Genomic DNA, 17,983 nt, shown 5'->3' on the forward strand with positions numbered 1-17,983 from the left:
TTAGCATCAATTCTGTATCAATGCTTAAGCTTCATGCAACAATATTTTAGTTTTCTTTTATAGCTCAATTTAATATTGAAAAACATCGATATCTCATCATCTCATATCGATATACATACGTGTCCATTGTTGACAACCCTATTCGTGAATGCAGCCCTGCTGTAGCGCGTTCGCGTCGCCTTGTAATTTTTGTTGAGTTTTTTAAATAATTTTAATTATCATCTGCGTGTCTTATCATTAGAATATAATGTGTTAAGTGTTGTCCATCCACGCCACCACACAAAAGGATCCCAACATGAGCGCCACCACCATTGACAACGTTCGGGTGCTGCTTCAGTCGCTGCCCGCTGCCCCCGCAAACAGCGGCACTCAGCCGGGCGATCTGCAGACGCCGGGCAAGATTGCGGTCTCAGCGACGCCGGTTCGGGCAAGGAATCCCGTCCAGATGCAGATCCTGCCGGAGAAGGTCGAGGAGATGCCAGCGTCACCACCGGAGGAATTCTGGAGGGACCTGCAACAGTTTCACGAACGACGCGGGTGAGTTGGCCACGGCTTCCCTGTATTATGAGATGCCCTGACCCACTTTCCCTCTTCCCAAGCAGCACTCCATTGACACAGCCCGCCAGGATCAGCGGCAAGCAGGTCGACCTGTACAAGCTCTACAACGAGGTCACCGAACGAGGCGGGTTTAATAAGGTAAACATGCGGGACGAGTGGGACGAGGTGTACAGCGCCATGGAGACACTGCGGGAGCGCTGCGTCAACGGAACGGCTGGTATAAAGCACATATACAGACGCTACCTGGATAAGTACGAACGACTAAACTTCTTTGGTGAGGATCCGGACAAGATGGAGGCTCTGGAGGCGGCTATTGAGAACGCGGAAATGGGCGGTGGGCGCTCGCGATCTCGTTTTTTGGCTGGTGCCGGTGGTGGCCTAGGCAGCATCTTTGGTTCAGCGCACTCTACGTTGCCGGCGGTGCCAATGGCCTACAACCAGCGCCAGCACTCTGTTAATGTTGAGCGACGCCGACAATACAAGATGTCTACGCAGCTGCATCGACACAGCACCTACGAGAAGCTGCTGCTGTCTCTGCTTTCGCCGCTGCCCAATGAGCAGGACTTTGCTATTAACGTGTGCACACTAATGGCCAACGAGGCGCGCCACACCTTGCAGCTGTCCGATTGTCCCAAACTGCTTGATGTGCTGCTTGCTCACTTAGGCGTTTACGCCGACTACACCATGCGCCAGCTGTTCCAGCACAGTTACGCCGAGGTTCGACACCATTCGCAGCTCAGTTTCTGGCGCGACCTCTTGCACGACAAGCCACAAGTCCTAGAGCTCTACACGGATGAACAGGCATGGTTGGACAACGGTCTCATAAGCAAGGAGGATGGTGAGAACTCCGCCGCTCGAAGTGAACTGCGGGCGTCTTGGGACGAGTTGGACTTCCTTAATCTGGGCCGCAGCAACGGAACAGATGAGCGCATGGGACAGCGAGTACTTCAGATTGTCCAGCTAGTCCGTACACTCAGCTTTCACCAGGAGAATCACGCAGTCCTGGCCTCAAACCGGACTTTGTGGCGATATTTGGTCATGGGAGCAAACGTACGATGGAGTAAGTAGAGCTTATCTACTTAGAAATTAAGAATATATTTAATATGGCGGTTTTGTTTTCAAAAAGTCTTTTTAGACTGGCACATAAAGATATATTAAAATTTAAAGAACTACACAAAGATAATTAGATTGCAATTTAAAGAACTGATTCCTAACAACGTTAAAATGCGTGCGATTCAACTAATAGTTCTCACAAGCATTGTTTCAAAACGTTATGACGTCTTGGCAAAATTGTAAACGTTTGAATAAGTTACCCTACACTATAAGAGTGTTTTTTTGTCATGATTTTCTTCATTATTATCAGCAGTCTCGAAAGTATCAATTTAAAATAAAATGGCTACAATAATTTTCCCACCTTTTAGGCAACATCCACATCCAGGCCCTCGAGACCGCCGGCAACCTGGCTCAGCAATTCGAACTGCTAGATCCCAGCACTGACGAGCTGTCACGGAATCTTTTGGCTACCCTCTGTGAGGGTATCGACTCAAACGACCGAGCAGTGATCATTAGCTGCCTGGAGATACTTTACAAGTTGTGCGGCCGAGAGGGCAACTCGCAGCACATCAATCGTTGCCTTGGCCTGGATTTTTACCAGCGAGCCATGTTGCTCCTCTCGCTCACCGACGTCATGATGATTATCTTTACCCTGGAGGCGGTCTACGCACTTAGTGCTCTTGGCGCTCGACCATGTTCAATGCTGATGCAAGTACGTGGCCTAATAGACCAGCTGGTGGCCCTTATTACGGTGGAGGCTCAGTCATATGGCGCAGACGGTTGCATACTGATGCGGGTGGTAGAGGTTTTACCGGGCAACATGGCTGCCTCGCTGGCTCAGAACATGCCCACCATCCATACTCCCGCGGTGCCCTCTTCCCTGACTACACTTCCCACATCACTGCAAGTAGCTGTTAAAACGCCAGCAGTTTTGCCCACGCCTTCGCCGGCCCAGACTCAAGTGCTTTTACCCCACGGAGAGCAACAGCCACTGGTTACTTCCCTTCCCAGTCTGCCAATGCCCAGTCTGCCACAGGTTCATCTGCCTGTACCAAGTCTGCCGCAAGTACAATTGCCGCCGATCGCTGCCACCGTGACCCTTCCCAGTCTGCCCTCCGCCTCTCAAAGTTTTACACACGAGGACGAACAGTACGCACTGGCTTGGCTGGGGGCCACGTACGAACGGGCTGGGCACGGCAACGATCTACGCGTGGAGCAAGCGGAACTATACAGAATATATTTATCGCATTGCCAGAAGGCGGGAAAGCTTTCAGTGGTGAATCACATGCAGTTTCCTCGTCTTGTGCGGCTTATATTTAACCAATCGGTGGGACCGGTTATTGTACGACACCTTGACGGAACAGAGCTGCCTGGGACGTACTACGTTGGCATTCGGATGCGAGTTCAGTCGCTGGCCATACAACAAAGACCCACCCCCAGCATTGTTCCTGTTAAAAAGGATACTCCCATTTTGCCCAAGCCACCATCGAGTGATCCTGTTCAATCGGAAGTGACGACTGAGGAAATCGTTTCTTCTGCAGTCACGCCACCCCCAAGCTCCTCGCTCATCAAAAGCTTGTTGGCCAACAAAGTAACTGAACGCCAACAGAAACAGAAGGCCCAAGCTCAGCCACCGCAGCCTCCAGCCCTGGTGGCTACCACGGCGTCGGGTACAAATGCTACCCAGCCTATCAAAGTAACCTCAACAGCTATAAGCGCCTTCGTGAACAACCCGCTGATGCAGCACACACCCGTAAAGGTGGGTCAGACTACCATTAAGCCGTTGCACCCTCAGTTGGCTATCGAAAAGAAGGCAATCACTGACTCGGCCCCGCCGCCTCTTGCCCCGTTAAGTGGCGCAAACGTTTTGACGAAAGACGGCAGCGGGCGCACTCTCATCATTGCTTCGGCAGCTGCCAAACGAAAATTAACTATTGACGAGGAGCAGAACAAGCGTCTGGCCTTGGATGCCGCTGCCAACAGTTCCAGCAGTCAATCTTCTGGCGGCAAAGACGAAACGCAGGTGACTCCCTCGAAAAATGCGGCCAATCTCTACGCAGATCTGGCGGCATCCATTTTGGAGGATGAGGATATGGATGACGTTCCACCGCTGGCCAAACCAAGTCAAGAACAAAGCCAACAGCAATCGCAACAGTCACAGCAGATCCAACTCATTCCTGCTAAAGTTCAACCGGCCCAACGTCAGCTTGTTTTCCCCGGTAGCAATGTGGTTTCTCCATCACCACATTCCCAACTGAAACTGGCCACCACGGCCACCATAAAGACGGATCAGGGTCTGCAAACTGTGCCGGTGATCTTGCAGCCCAAGACTGCCATGGATTCCACGCCAGCTCCACAGACGCAGTATGTTCTGGCCACAAACCAGCAAGGCCAGACGTATATTGTGGCCCAGCAAACCCAGCCGACTATTCCAACATCCACACAGTCGGCACCACCAACTCTGCTGGTGACGCAAACACCGCAACAACAAACGAAGACCATAATCATCCTGCAGCAGCCAGGAGGAGTCTCCGCTGCGAATGTCGCTGGCACTCAGAAAATGATAATGACAACGGCGCAGGGCCAGCAGGTCCTGGTTACCACCACCACAGCTCCGCAACTGGCGCAACCGCGTACTTCTAACCCCCAGCAGCAAATCTTTATCGCGCCCCAGCGGCCAGTTCCGGCTTTGGGTGCTGGACAAATGTCACCATCACTGCTGTCGCAGCTAAACCAGATCCCGGCTACCATTAAGCTCCACCAGCCCCAGCCGCAGCTCGTTTCGCCACAATTGGCACCCCAGCAGCGATTAGTTGCCACCAAACCGGGCGCTTCATTGCCCATTCCTCAGCTCCAGCAGCACCAGTCTATCATCCAGCAACACATAATCTCCGGCCCCTCTACTCCGACTTCCACAGTTGGCGGTACGGTTGGAGGTGACAAGAGGCAGGTAATTCTCGGCGGAATGAAGGAGACCACTCTCATTACCCAAACACCGACCACAGCGGCTCCCCTGCAGCAAAGCCAGCTTAACTCGCAGACGATCATCACTCAGACGCCCACCAACGCGGCTATCGTTGGAGGCGTGGTTCTTCAGCAGCAACCGCACGTACGATCTGTGTTGGACCAGCAGCAGCAGCAGCAGCATCATCCATCCATCATCCAACAGAAGATAACCATGCCGGCAGTAAGTTGGGGACTCTAGTTGCGTATTCTGTATTATACTTGTATTCGTATAGTAAAAGGGTATACTAGATTCGTTAAAAAGTATGAAACAGCTTTAATGCTAGTAAGCTGAGATTAGATTTCAACAATTTAGACATAGCGCAAGTTTGTTTCTAGCCCACACTTAAAAATTTTGTACATTTATTTCCATTTTATAATATTTCTTGCCAATTTATATCGATATGTCAACTATGTCCCATTTTTTAATTTCGCCATCGCATTCTCACTAACTATCTTAAAAAGGATTGAAGGCCTTAGAAGCCATTCTTTATAATCTGATTTATGTGTTAAAACAAATATTTTAATACCTCATTTTAGATTGCTGAAGCGACCATACCGAAAATAGCACCAGTTTCAGCTCCAGGAACTCCACCGACCAATGCGCTCCTTGCAAAAAGAGCGGTGCCACCGCAGTCTGCTCAAGTGTCTAGCTCGAAGTCACCTGCCACCCAAGCTGTGGTGGTAACGGCGTCAGGAACTAGTGATTCCACTGATGGCGGAAAAACGGTTGTCTCAGCAAGCGGCGATGCAAAGCCAGCAGAACCAGAGGTAGTAGCACAGACGACGGTCGCACAAGCTGTTGTTACCACCGGTCCTAGCAGCAGTTCTTTGGTTGTCAGTCAGAGCGTTTACGCTGCTCCTGGTCCAAATGCCAACCCCACGCCATCTGCCATGCCGGTGGACGCAAACTGGTTGTACATTTGCGACTGGCGGAACTGTCCGCGCAAGAAGTTCAAGTCTCTTAACGAGCTAAAGTACCACGTGTGCAATGTCCACTGTCCGGATCACCTTGATTCTGATGCCGACATTTATTGTCAGTGGGGCAGTGGACCCACTTTCTGCGACAACAGAGCGCGCAAACGATACTCATTAATGACGCATCTGATTGACCGGCACCTGACAACGGAGAACCTGCGCGCCAGCGTGCAACGTCGCTTGGCAACCGGCATTCACAATGTGGCGCCCACCCAGCATCCCGTTACCATAGTGCGCAACGAGGGGCATGCCCAACGCTTGGCGGGAAGCGCTACTGGTTCATCGTCGGGTCCTGCTTCAGCGGTTCCAGTTGTGGGCAGCGCCGCAATGCAAGCTATGAACCGACACACGACAGATTACGCGAACGCTAAGGAGCTGATGGACGAGAATGAGGGTCCAGTTACCAAGAGCATCCGACTGACGGCGGCGCTCATTATACGCAACCTGGTCACCTACTCGTCTACGGCCAAGCGCAGTCTGAAACGCTATGAGCCGCACCTGGCCAATGTGGCCTTAAGCAATGTGGAGGCTAGCGGAGTGCTCTCCCACATCATGTACGAATTGAGCCAATAGCCGATATAGCTCCCTATCAATATAATTACTTACCTTAATTGTAATAACGACACTAAAAAATGTGAAAACGTAACCAAACCTTGTTTGTCTAAATGATATGTACTTATATGTAGTTTTATCTTCAAGCAACCTAACACCAAAATTTGGGAGATTCGGGACTGGGTTTAATTTGACTGCTTCAACGTGAACGAGCCTTAAAACTAAAGAGCTATGGTGAATATTATCAGATATAATCTTCGTTGACAAACGTTTAATCGTTTAAGACTTAGTGTTGTTTACATTGTTCTTATAAAATATTCATTAACACGACTGAGTTCCAATCGCTTACACCGCTATCGAAGAGACCGCTTAATCATTGTGTATTATTATAACATAAGGTATACGAATGGGATGAAATCAGTTCCTCAAACAGCTTCTCCGTTCTTCAAAAAGTTTTCATCGTCCACAATTGTATACTTGTTGCTCCTGTACGTGTCCAATTCAAAAATGTACTTCTTGCCGCAATCCTTCATCAGCTTGTGGATAACTGGCTTGATGTTCTCGATACCCGCGATGCTGGCCAGTTCATTGTAGTAGACAAACTGGAAATACAGATAAAAGATTTTTGAAACATGTATTTCTTTGCTTTCAAAACTTTTAGAAATTAATTCTAATTATATGGTCTCCCAATCATATAACCATAAATGAGCGATGAGCATTGTCGGGCTTTAGGGAAACTAGAGACTTTAATTTCAATATATCTTAATTTTGATACCCGTTACTCGTAGAGTAAAAGGGTATACTAGATTCGTAGAAAAGTATGACAGCTGAAATTTCTTCTTCGCACGTCCACCAGCTGAGTAACGGGTATCAGATAGTCGGGGCACTCGAACTCTCTTTCTCTTGTTTGTCTTAGTTATACTTTGCTATTACACACTGCCTATGTAGTTCCTCATGCTTCATTCTAAATCCCTGCAAGTACACGGCATTGCGAGCACTCACCTGTCGCTCTCCCATTTGATGTGCTTTCTTCTGGTTGCGAACGCCGCAGCCCCACCGCTCCCCGATCTCCTGCTCCAGGTCGGCGATCATCTGCTCCCTCGATGGGAACTTCCGCTGGCCTGTGAAGAACTTCAGTGTGAAGCGCACCTGCATGTCGAAGATGTGGGTGGGAATCACGTTGAAGGGCAGGCCCACAAAGGCCATGGTCGGGTGGTTGATGTTAATGCAGTGTTTCCACAGTGGTTGCACGAAGTTGTCTATCACCTGGACACCCACGTCGGTGCTGAGGCAGGGGAATGTGTACTTGTAGCCGGTGCAGAACATAACGTGGTCAAAGCTCTCCGTGCTGCCGTCTGTGAAGACGGCTCCATCCTTGATGAAGCGCTGCACGTCCGGCTTCTGGCTTACGTTGCCCATGAATGCTGTGTTGGGGGTGGTTGAAAGGTGGTGGCTCAGGAACACCTGTTTGGCAGCCACGCGAACGTGGTTGGTGATGTCCATGCCACTGGGACCGGCGCCAATGATCAGAACACGTTCGTCTGTAAGCAAAACAAATTAGCCGATAAAAACTTTCTTGCTAACGTTTTTGGTGGATATATGTGGGATAAAAAAAACTCTGATGATAAGATGTATATTAGAAGGGGTTTGAGTACTATCCTTGGAATGTAACACCAAATCTAGTATTATATTCTATATCAATAGGTTTTAGATTTCAGTATAATTGGTACTTTGAAATCTCTGACATTGGCTCTTCAGTGCGGTCACTACATCTTCCCAAAGGACTATCCGCGCCCACTCTTCTTTCTCCAATCTGATAACTAGCGTTCTCCCAAAGTGCTAGCTATCAGCAGATTACCACGTGCTAGGGGAGCTCTAAATAGGCACAGACCCACTACACTTATTATAATTATGTCACACAGCCGTCAACAACATTATCTGCAGTCGAGGGCCCAGTTGTTTATGGGGAAAACAAGAGTGGGACTCCGTCCAGACGACGAAGGCGGCGAATTGCGAAGCTTTGACCGGACTGATTTAAGATACAGGCAGGAACGCTCTAATCTTACCTTTAAACTTATCTGCCTTGCGGTAGAGATGGCTGTGCATCTTCTTGCCCTCGAACAGATGCAATCCCTCGACATCCGGGATGTCCGGTTCCGTGTAGTGCCCATTACACACATACACGAAGTCATAGTATACTGGGTCACAAGTATCCGTGCTGTGATCCCATACGTAGACCTAAAAGTGACCAGAGGAGGCTTCGTAAGATCGATCGGTATTTCGTAAGCCAAACAAACGAGTCACAGCCATTGAAAACTGGTTCCAAAATACGTGACGTCGCTACCCACCTCCCAGTCGTCCAAGCGAGGACGCACTCTTATCACCTCGTGCTGCAACTTGATGTGGGGCTTTAACTTGAAGTGTTCCGCATAGGAGCGCAGAAATTCGAGCACTTGGTTGGAGGTAATGAAGGACTCGGCGATATCGTCGGGGTATGAGTAGTCCGGATAGCCCATGACCTCCTTCGGAAGATTCGTGCTGAAACCGAGTTGCAAATCAAACATCTTCCAGATCCATCATATAGTAGATGACCTACCGCAGGCCCTCGTACATGCTGCTGTGCACCTCGTCGAACTCGTCCTTGGGCATTTCCTCGGAGAAAATCCACGTTCCGCCGATTTCGGCGCCGCGCTCGTAGGCCACCGCATCCAGACCCGCTTCCAGGGAGTTCTTGAGGGCGCACAAACCCGCTGTTCCAGCTGAAAAGAAACCAAATACCAGATATGCCTTCTAGTTTTTGGCACACGAGACTGGAATAAATTGAGCATCACCTCCTATTACGCAAACACGACGCTTGTCCACTGAAGTTTTCATCATTTTGGGATTCCGGATTGCTAGCGAATTTTAATAGTTTCTATTTTTTGTCCAACACTTCCACCTCCGCGACTGACTGACGACTAACTGAGGGGCTCGAGCTCCCAGCGATATATTAGACTCGGGAAGGCGTCACTACAGTGCGCTACAGTCGAGTGTGCTCAGTTGTTTGCGAGGCAATGCCGCTGATAAGTCGCTTTCCTCACGGTAATAACAGACTTGCATGGGCCTGAGGAACCCTAAGGGAAAGGAGAGTTCGCCAGGCGGCATCATCCACCGACCAGTGCGCCTTATCACTCGCGGTTGCCGGTGACATAAGAGAGGCGCTAGCGGCGGCATCGGCCGTTCTGTAAGCGTCTGGAATACGCCGTCAGCCGATCGGCATTACAGTCAAGCATGGCTAAGCGAATGTAATGGGCTTCTGTTAATGATCTGCGAGATTACTCTTTTGTATTATATATATTATACACAAATTCTTAATACAACATAAGGGATTTAAAATTAGACTACGAAATGGATAATGGATGGGCTTGTGAAAGTACGAGACTTTGATCATTCATGTTTGGGAATTGGGACGGTTAGTAAGAGGAACATCTGGCAGCTGGACGGCATAGGAACCGAGCCTCGGCTTCCACAAGGGTGCCACTGATAACGCTATCAATTGAGATTTGGTGAGATTTTCAACAACTAACCCGGAGTCACTGTGTCAGTCCAGTTTAACAGCCTATTTGAGCTTTTAATTATCAGCTGCCCCACTCCAAAACCGCGAACGCAAATAAATATCATCGCCGAGCGGAATAATTAATTTCATTCAATTACAAAAACTCTGCCGACGGCAACAATGTAGCAGTCCGCAGTGAAGCCCACGGAAAATTCATTGCTTGGGGTGGTGTACACTGTACATGACTAGTTGCTCCTAGAAACGGGGGTGTGGGGAAGCCAAGTAATGGAAAATGTTAGCGCTGTGATAGTAGAAATGATTTGGTTGATACGCATCCGGAATTGAACAATTGAACATAAGCATGCTTTGGCAGCGTATGCTGTCCATCCAGATTACAATTTTGATCACTTTTAAAGATACTACATATGTATGCAAATTCTGAGAGGTAGCTGTGTACTTGACTTTCACTGTAGTTGGCAGTTCACATATATAGAGGATAAGCCCTACTTCTTAAAGCAAAAGATGGCAGTTCACACAGTTTATATAGAGGATGAGCACCACTTCTTAAAGCAAAAGACCTAATCTGCACCGATAGTTAGATAACATTCATTTACAAAAGCTTCCGGAAACCGCTTACAAATTTTTCAGAAGAGCATTGGCTTAGAACGAATGGCACTGACTTAGCGAAAAGATTAATATTAGCTCAAATTACACATCGTTTCTAGTCCGATACACCGATATCGGAAACAATACATCTGTAGACATGGGCTTACCGAGTTATTTTCATCCAAAAAGGGGTTCTTTTGTGAGGATACATGAGCCAACATCAATTAAAGGGGGGCTTTAATTTTAGCCGTTACTTGTATAACAAAATGTGTACAGCAGATTTGTAAAAAGTATGCAACAGGTTTGAAGGAAGCATTTTGAACTTTTAAAGGATCACTGACCGGTTCGATTTGGACATGTCCAACCATAAGATCGCCTGCACTGTGGAACCTCGTTTCAGAACGTCACATTTTAGAATAAAGTTTGTTTTTGTTTCATATTATTATTAGTCGATACAATTTCTATAGATATGGCAAAGAAAATGTTGGCCACGCCCACTATAATTCCCACTAATCACACAAAAACTTCTTCTGACTTTGGTACTGAGTAATACTAAGTTATAAACTAACATATGACATTTTTTAAACTTCTTATATTAGAAAGAGCTCTAAACGATTCCAAATATTAAGTCAGATTTGTTCACAAAATGGAGAAGAGCGTTTAACTGTAAATAGCTAGAGATGCAACTCAAATGGTGGACAGAGTAACAACATTGCTAAAAAAAAAAGTTTGGTTTCCATTTAAAATTATTTCAAAATAATCGATACTCGGTTTCGGAACCGGTTTTCCCCGCGGAACCGATATTGCGAACCAGTTCCCAGCGAACGCGGCCCGACAGTCGCGAAAACACAACGAACGCACAATCACAAACGCCAGTTCGCGAGAACAGGAGCTCGGAAGAACGGAGAACGGAGATCGGAGAACCGTGAAAGTGTAGAACCGTAAATCGAACGAAGAGGGTGGTGGGCCGATTGCCCCCTCCCCACTTGCCCATCAAAATACAGAGCTCTCGGTTTAACGCACACACTGCGAGGCGAAAAAGAAAGCAAAGGCGCTGCGAAGCAGAGCGGCTGAAAATAAAATGAAACTGGGATCGCGGCACCAGCAACAAGTTTTAGTGGTTCTCTTTTGTGCGGCTCGTTCGTGTTTGCTGCCCTGCGCTTTGCTCGCCACATTCGTCGCCAACTTTTATTTTGTTTTGCCCATTTTATCAGAATCGGATCCCAATCCGATCCCGACCACATCCAAAAAAGCGCAAGACGAGCTGAGCCTCAGCTGAGCCTCAGCTGCGCCGAGGTGAGCCGATCCGCTCCGCTCCCCTCCACTGCCCACCGCTCACTCCCGATCCCATCCCATCCAATCCGATCCGCTCCGCTCCGAGTGCATAGTGCATGCAAAGTCGCGGGGCTGGGCTTTCGGAATTACACAACCCACATGGGGCAGCGCCAACAAAAGCCTCAGCAGCAACAATAGCGGGCAGCCAAGCATTCTGCCCTCGAGTTCGACCATGGCTCCCACCACCAGTCCACCGCCCAAGCTGGCCAAGTTCAAGTCCTCGTCTCTTGACCACGAGATCTACACGGCCAATCGACGCGGCACCATTGCAACGGCCTCCAGCGACTGGAAGGCACTCCGCGGAGGCGGTGCTGGAGGAGGAGAAGTAGGATCCGGTAGCGGGCACCATCCCTCTAACGGACGCTCGCTTCACGCCGGCGGACCCATGATACGGGCTGCCTCCACATCCTCGCTAGCTAGTACTACGCGCACCATGACCAACTACCAGGAGTACAAAATGGATATCATCAACCAGGTGAGGACCAGAAATGGTTTATTGGCTTAAAGGGTTAAACTGTGCAGCGGAATCCAAAAACTATTAAAGCTAAAAAAAAAGCTTGCAGTGCTCGTGTTCCTTTGCTATGAACAATTTCGGAATTATTTATTTATAATCTAGAGAGACTTTTGCCTTACAAAGTAACCGTCTGATTCAGCGTATGTTTATAAAATTGTACATTAAGTTCAGATATTAAATCAAGAGTTACTCAGCCAACGGAAGTGCAAGACAGATGGGTAGGCAGATATGCAAGCAGCGATTGTTTCAGCAAACATTTCAAAAACATTGAATGCTTAAGACTAGTCTTCCTAATTTACTAATAATCTATTGCAATCTATTTCAATTACTCCAATGTGTATTGTTAAATTGGTATTGAAAAGCTTTTTACATTACTTTTATTGGAACTAAACTTTATTTAGAACAACTAAGCAAAGATTCTACAGTTTTAATTTAAAAATGGTTTTGTTGATATCGTTATTTAGTTCAGCGGTCAATGCTGGTTCTTAAAGATATTCGGTTTTTATTAAGAAAGCCTACTGCATCTGTTAAAAAAATTAATCGATTAATCTATCTATGAGATACGTTGTAGATAAATAAAACTTATATATAGGTTATAAAAGTTAGTATTATCTGGTGATAACAAGTTTTAGCAATTTTTAATGTTTAAAGGATGCCGTTATAAGCAATTGACCTAACTATTTTACTGTAAATGTAATTAATTTCAACACTTCTCGGTTTGACCTTTATTATAAATAAAATTTTACGTTAAAATATTTAAAAGTCCTTGATAGTTGTTTCATGTAAATTAAAGATGTTAGCCTTACGTTGCTATAAATGTTTCAAGCTACACAATGGTTTTTTTATTATTTTAAATAAAATCTAGCCTTATCAAAATTTAATGAGTCACAAAAAGCTTACAAGAGAACTGGTCATACATCGGAACATGTGCACATAATTAAGACCAATTTTAGAGACATAAAAATGCGACAGTTTAGTGACTAAATATTCGGCAAGTAAGAAAAATGAGGAAGAAACACCAAAACTAAATGAAAAAGCTGTTCAAACAAATTGCTTCAATTCGTGGACAAATTTTGAAATTACGAACATGTCAAAACAGACAACTGCACTGCAAAGAGAACCTCATATCCTATTTATTGTGAAGAAATGTTTGCAAAGTTAACTAGATTTTTGATGACGACGTTGGAGGACGTTCCATCCGAATCTGTGCTATCCACCATTTGGGTCGTGACTGTCTCAACTTAATTGATAAGGCAAATATTTTTTGTTTCCTCAATTCGTTTATCTGCGGCTGATAAAAACTATTTACCCCGCTCCTCTAGGTGAGCTATATGTAAAGTATTTATTAAATATATTTGCCTATGCGGTTGCTTTTTGCCGGGGCAAATTCTTCTTAAGCAATTCTTCATTAAGCGCATTGCGGAAGCTTGCTCAGAATGCATTCACCATTTTCTTTGGGCCAAAAGTACTCGGAGGTTCTTAGGGAAAAGAAAGGCAACTGGACAAAAGGGAAGAACTCTCATCATAAACAAGTATTCCAAAAATAAAGCGACCACTAATATTATTACCCGAAAGCCTCAGGTAATGAATTCATCGAACTTTGACCATTCAAGTAAATTTTATGGTATTTGGTCGCGCCAAACTCACAAAAAGAAAAATTTGGGCGCACAAGTGTTCGCCATAACAAGATCACGTAAACAAATTGACGGATTTATTGGTTATTCACTGGGAGGCTGGACGGGGTTTGGAGTTGCTTCGATAGACTTGTCAAGACCCCAGCTTCAAGGCCAGTGATTTGGCATGGGTTTGATCTTTTTGGCTGGCCATGTCATAAGTCAAGTTGGCTCAAAAGTAAGTCGAATCGAGTCGAATCGTTGGTAATTGTGCGACATAAATTGACAACTAAATTGGTCGCAATTAAACGAAACATGGAGGAAAATTCATATATACGCAAAACATTTCCCGTCTTTTAGATTCCATAAATAAATGTCTAGTTGCTGTAATGTTTTGCCATAGCACGTGCCGATCTCTTCTTTTGTTTAAAACATTGGTCAGAGTTTATTGCCGCCATGTGCACATGCCATCAGTTTGGCTGCATGTTTAGATACTCTATAAGAAGTGTGATTGAAATATCCCAGGTGTGCACGGATCCTGTAAACGGATTTGAATCGACGTAACAACTACAACATACATATGTATTTTCGCCGGAAAATTCGCGGCAGTCTATTGATATAGTTTAAGTGCCCCGCTGATGGAGCGAAATTGGCTGGTGATGTAGTTAATTCGATTTTGATTGATCTTTTGGCTTTGTCGTTTTATTCCAGGGGAAATGTCTGTGTGGTCAGTACATCAGAGCGCGGTTGCGACGAGCAGGAGTCCTCAACCGGAAGGTGACACAGCGCCTGCGCAACATCCTGGATCCCGGCTCCTCGCACGTGGTCTATGAGGTTTTCCCGGCCCTAAACAGCGTGAGTGGATCGTTATCCGCCCTTGGATCTTTTTATAACCGAGTTTAATCCATAGATGGGGGAGGAACTGGAGCGAATGCACCCGCGGGTGTACACAAACATATCCCGACAGCTGTCGAGGGCCCCGTTCGGGGAGCTAGAGGACAGCGACATGGCGCCCATGCTGCTTAACCTAGTTGCCAAGGATCTTTTTCGTTCCAGTATAACTTGGGGCAAGATAATCTCGATATTTGCCGTATGCGGCGGCTTTGCCATAGACTGCGTGCGTCAGGGTCATTTCGACTACTTACAGTGCCTGATTGACGGTCTGGCTGAGATCATAGAGGATGACCTTGTCTACTGGCTGATCGACAACGGCGGATGGCTGGGCCTGTCGCGGCACATCCGACCCCGGGTCGGCGAATTCACGTTCCTGGGATGGTTGACTTTGTTTGTGACCATCTCTGCGGGCGTGTATATGGTCTCAAACGTGTGTCGGCGCATTGGAGGTCAACTGTATTCGTTGCTGTTCTAGATTTGCCTGGAATCGCTTAGAATCGTTTAGAAATACAATTGTACCATTTAGTCAATGAGAGCTTCGAATCATTCCTGCTTCCATGGGCACCAGTCGTTTAGTAGTATGTAATGGACCCTGTTTTACGTATAATATTGTTATCACCTTTCTCCTCTTTTTGTACATACAAGGCTATTCTAGGCGCAATAAAGCGTATGTTTTAAAAACTACTTAAATTTAGCGCCAAAGTTGGGTGGCAAACTTGGAACTGGTACTTTGTGTGCGTTGTTTAGCAACACTGGAAACACAGTGAAGGCATTATTTATTTCAAATATGAAAAATCAACCTTAAATATTTTAGCATCAAATTTTGGGTTTATTAACAGAGGCATAGTAGGATTATAATTAGGAGGAATCGACTAGCACACTCTAAGTCAAAAAAAGAATTCACATTCTAGATTTAAAAACAGAAGAATAAATATTATTTTAAAAATTAATTTATAAAAAGAGAATTTAAATAGTTGTGAAATAATCATATTTGTCGTCTAGTAAATCTAATAAATAGAAAAATCCGGATTTCTAAACATTTTCAGAATATTAGAAATGTTATTAACATTTTAGATTTTGTTTGACAGACTTGCCACACAGTTACAAAGCTAATACTCAACAAGCCCTGTGGCAACGCTTCGACCACCAACCATTTATTATTATTGCTGTTGGTCTGCCCATTATTATTTGTTGGTACACAAAGTTTGCAGCAAATAATGCCATGTCATGTAAGTGCACTGTTTCCGTGGGCATGAGCATCAAGTAACCTTAATTTGCAGCGTCCAACCAAGCCGAGGAGACTGACCCGAATCTCCACGTGGAGGATGGACACTCCGGAGGCGCATTGCCGCAGGAATTCCTTTACTGCGAGAGCTGCGGCAACGTATACGACGACACAGAATCCTACGACAGAGATCACAGTCCGCAGAACGGCTGCTGCGTCGGCGTCAGCGGCGAATTGCATTTCGTCGAGGAGGTCGCCGAAGATTGCATTTTGGAAGAGGTCGGTGACGAGGACATTGTGGACGCAGATGTGCCTCTCTGGGAACTGGTGGATGAAGTTCCGGTCAACATGAAGGCGGAGGAGGAGGAGGAGGAACCCGAGCCCAGCAATTCCGATCGCTACTTTTGTTACGACTGCCACAGCATTTTTGAAAATCGAAATAGAGCTGAGGAGCACATATGTCCGCGGGCGGAATCCAGCGGAGGGTCCAGCCAACAAGTTGGCGGTGATGCGATGAAAGCACCCGCCCGGCGAAAATTGGCTAGTGTCAATGCAAGGACGGGTCCAAACGACGCATCTTCCGTCATTAGCTGCGGAATCTGCAACACTGTATTCAGCTCGGAGAAGTTTCTCAAGTTCCACATGCGCATCCATGAAAATCGAGCTCCTAAAAGCATTCAGGACGCCCTTCCCATAGGGGCCCATCAGCAGTATAGCGAGCTGGACCAGTTCTATTGCGAAATATGCAACAAGAGGTATACCTAATTTCTGCAATTGAAAAAAATACCTCAAATCCTATTCTTCTTTACCAGTTTTGATGAGACCCTTCTGACGATACATAAACAGATGCACCAACAGGAAACTAGTGAGTTTATGTGCAGCATTTGCAACCGGAGATTTGAGGACGATGTTACCTATCAGATGCACCAAAAAATCCATGAGAAACCTCGCGAATCCGAACCCATTCGAAGAGTAAACCAGCGTACTAGTCTCGATAAGGATAAACCCGGGTTTCCCTGCCAGTACTGCGAGCGGGTGTTTACCCGCCCCTTTGAAAAAGTCAAGCACGAACGGGTCCACACCGGAGAAAAGCCTTACGCCTGCGAAGTTTGCGGCAAGACATTTCGCGTGTCCTATTCCCTGACCCTTCATCTGCGTACTCACACGAACATTCGGCCGTATGTTTGCACGGTGTGCAACAAGCGGTGGGTAAATATAATAAGCTTCACGGAGTAATTATTTTGAATCAATTATTATTTTAGCTTTAAATCGCACCAAGTGTACTCCCATCACATGCGCATCCACAGCTCGGAACGGCAGTTTTCATGCGATGCGTGCCCCAAGTCCTTTCGGACGTCCGTGCAGCTGTACGCCCACAAAAACACCCATACCAAGCCTTACCAGTGTGCCGTGTGCAATCGCCCCTTTTCTTCGATGTTCGCCGTCAAGAATCACATGCAGACGCATAAGGACGTCAGCACCAAAGAAAGAGTCGGCACTAGCCTTAAAACTCCGAGTGCGCAGAACTCCAAGAGCCAGGCAGCTGGAAAGTTCTATTGCAATACTTGTGGAGCTGAGTACGTGCGTCTCTTCGCCCTGCGCCTGCACATTAAGTCGGCTCACGGCTTGGTGGAGGAGCAGGAAAATCCCTCAACCTCACCTGAAGCTGCACAAGTCGCTGAGGCCGACGATTCCGAGACTGCTGTGTTGATAGCGGCCGCCGAGGCAGATGCTGCCTATATTAACGCTGTGGTAAATGACGTGAACGTTGTAGGCTCCGTGCCCACCTACGAAGAATGCGTTGAAGTGAGTTACTAGTCCTTTGTGTCTCTTGCCAATCCTATTTTCTTTTTTTTTTATTGCAGTTTGACGTGGATAACTTCCACAGCGAGGAAGTTATTACAGATTGGCTTAAGTAGCAGCTTAAAGTTTTACACCGACTTCAAAATGTGTGTAATATTTTGTAATTGGCTGCCACACATTGAAACCCACCGGTTTCGGTACAAGCTTCAAAATGTATTTCCATTTGGATGTCGGATTAATGAGTGGTTTATCTATGGTACATCTAAGGTACAGAGCGCTCAGTTTTTGATACCGAGCATTTAGATACGGAATGA

The 17,983-nt window shown here is 46.5% G+C and overlaps 4 protein-coding genes across 5 annotated transcripts; 3 read left to right on the top strand and 1 right to left on the bottom strand.

Moving 5' to 3' along the window:
* The first annotated feature begins 136 nt into the window (after nt 1-136).
* Nucleotides 137-6,492, top strand: LOC120443945 (AT-rich interactive domain-containing protein 2). The gene is made up of 4 exons (XM_039623393.2): nt 137-537; nt 603-1,618; nt 1,980-4,798; nt 5,155-6,492. The coding sequence occupies exons 1-4, from the start codon at nt 296-298 to the stop codon at nt 6,163-6,165; spliced, it is 5,088 nt and encodes a 1,695-aa protein (XP_039479327.1). The 5' UTR covers nt 137-295; the 3' UTR covers nt 6,166-6,492.
* Nucleotides 6,402-9,408, bottom strand: LOC120443946 (senecionine N-oxygenase). Its single transcript, XM_039623394.1, has 6 exons — nt 8,976-9,408; nt 8,741-8,903; nt 8,493-8,682; nt 8,211-8,382; nt 7,147-7,685; nt 6,402-6,746 (listed from the first exon to the last, which is right to left on the bottom strand). The coding sequence occupies exons 1-6, from the start codon at nt 9,019-9,021 to the stop codon at nt 6,570-6,572; spliced, it is 1,287 nt and encodes a 428-aa protein (XP_039479328.1). The 5' UTR covers nt 9,022-9,408; the 3' UTR covers nt 6,402-6,569.
* A 1,766-nt stretch (nt 9,409-11,174) lies between these two features.
* Nucleotides 11,175-15,325, top strand: LOC120443947 (bcl-2-related ovarian killer protein homolog B). Of its 2 annotated transcripts, XM_039623395.2 has the most exons (3): nt 11,175-12,095; nt 14,459-14,602; nt 14,658-15,325. In XM_039623395.2, the coding sequence occupies exons 1-3, from the start codon at nt 11,793-11,795 to the stop codon at nt 15,114-15,116; spliced, it is 906 nt and encodes a 301-aa protein (XP_039479329.1). In that variant the 5' UTR covers nt 11,175-11,792; the 3' UTR covers nt 15,117-15,325. The 2 variants fall into 2 exon arrangements, with proteins under 2 accessions (XP_039479329.1, XP_039479330.1); XM_039623396.2 differs by lacking the exon at nt 11,175-12,095 and having other exon boundaries at nt 14,468-14,600.
* Nucleotides 15,326-15,736: 411 nt separating this feature from the next.
* Nucleotides 15,737-17,908, top strand: LOC120457656 (zinc finger protein 235). Its single transcript, XM_039645155.1, has 5 exons — nt 15,737-15,870; nt 15,922-16,621; nt 16,679-17,071; nt 17,129-17,672; nt 17,732-17,908. Exons 1-5 carry the CDS (start codon nt 15,864-15,866, stop codon nt 17,783-17,785), a joined length of 1,698 nt encoding a protein of 565 aa, XP_039501089.1. The 5' UTR covers nt 15,737-15,863; the 3' UTR covers nt 17,786-17,908.
* The last annotated feature ends 75 nt before the right edge of the window (nt 17,909-17,983 follow it).

The sequence above is a fragment of the Drosophila santomea genome, chromosome 2L, assembly GCF_016746245.2.
Source record: "Drosophila santomea strain STO CAGO 1482 chromosome 2L, Prin_Dsan_1.1, whole genome shotgun sequence".
Lineage (NCBI taxonomy): Eukaryota > Metazoa > Arthropoda > Insecta > Diptera > Drosophilidae > Drosophila > Drosophila santomea.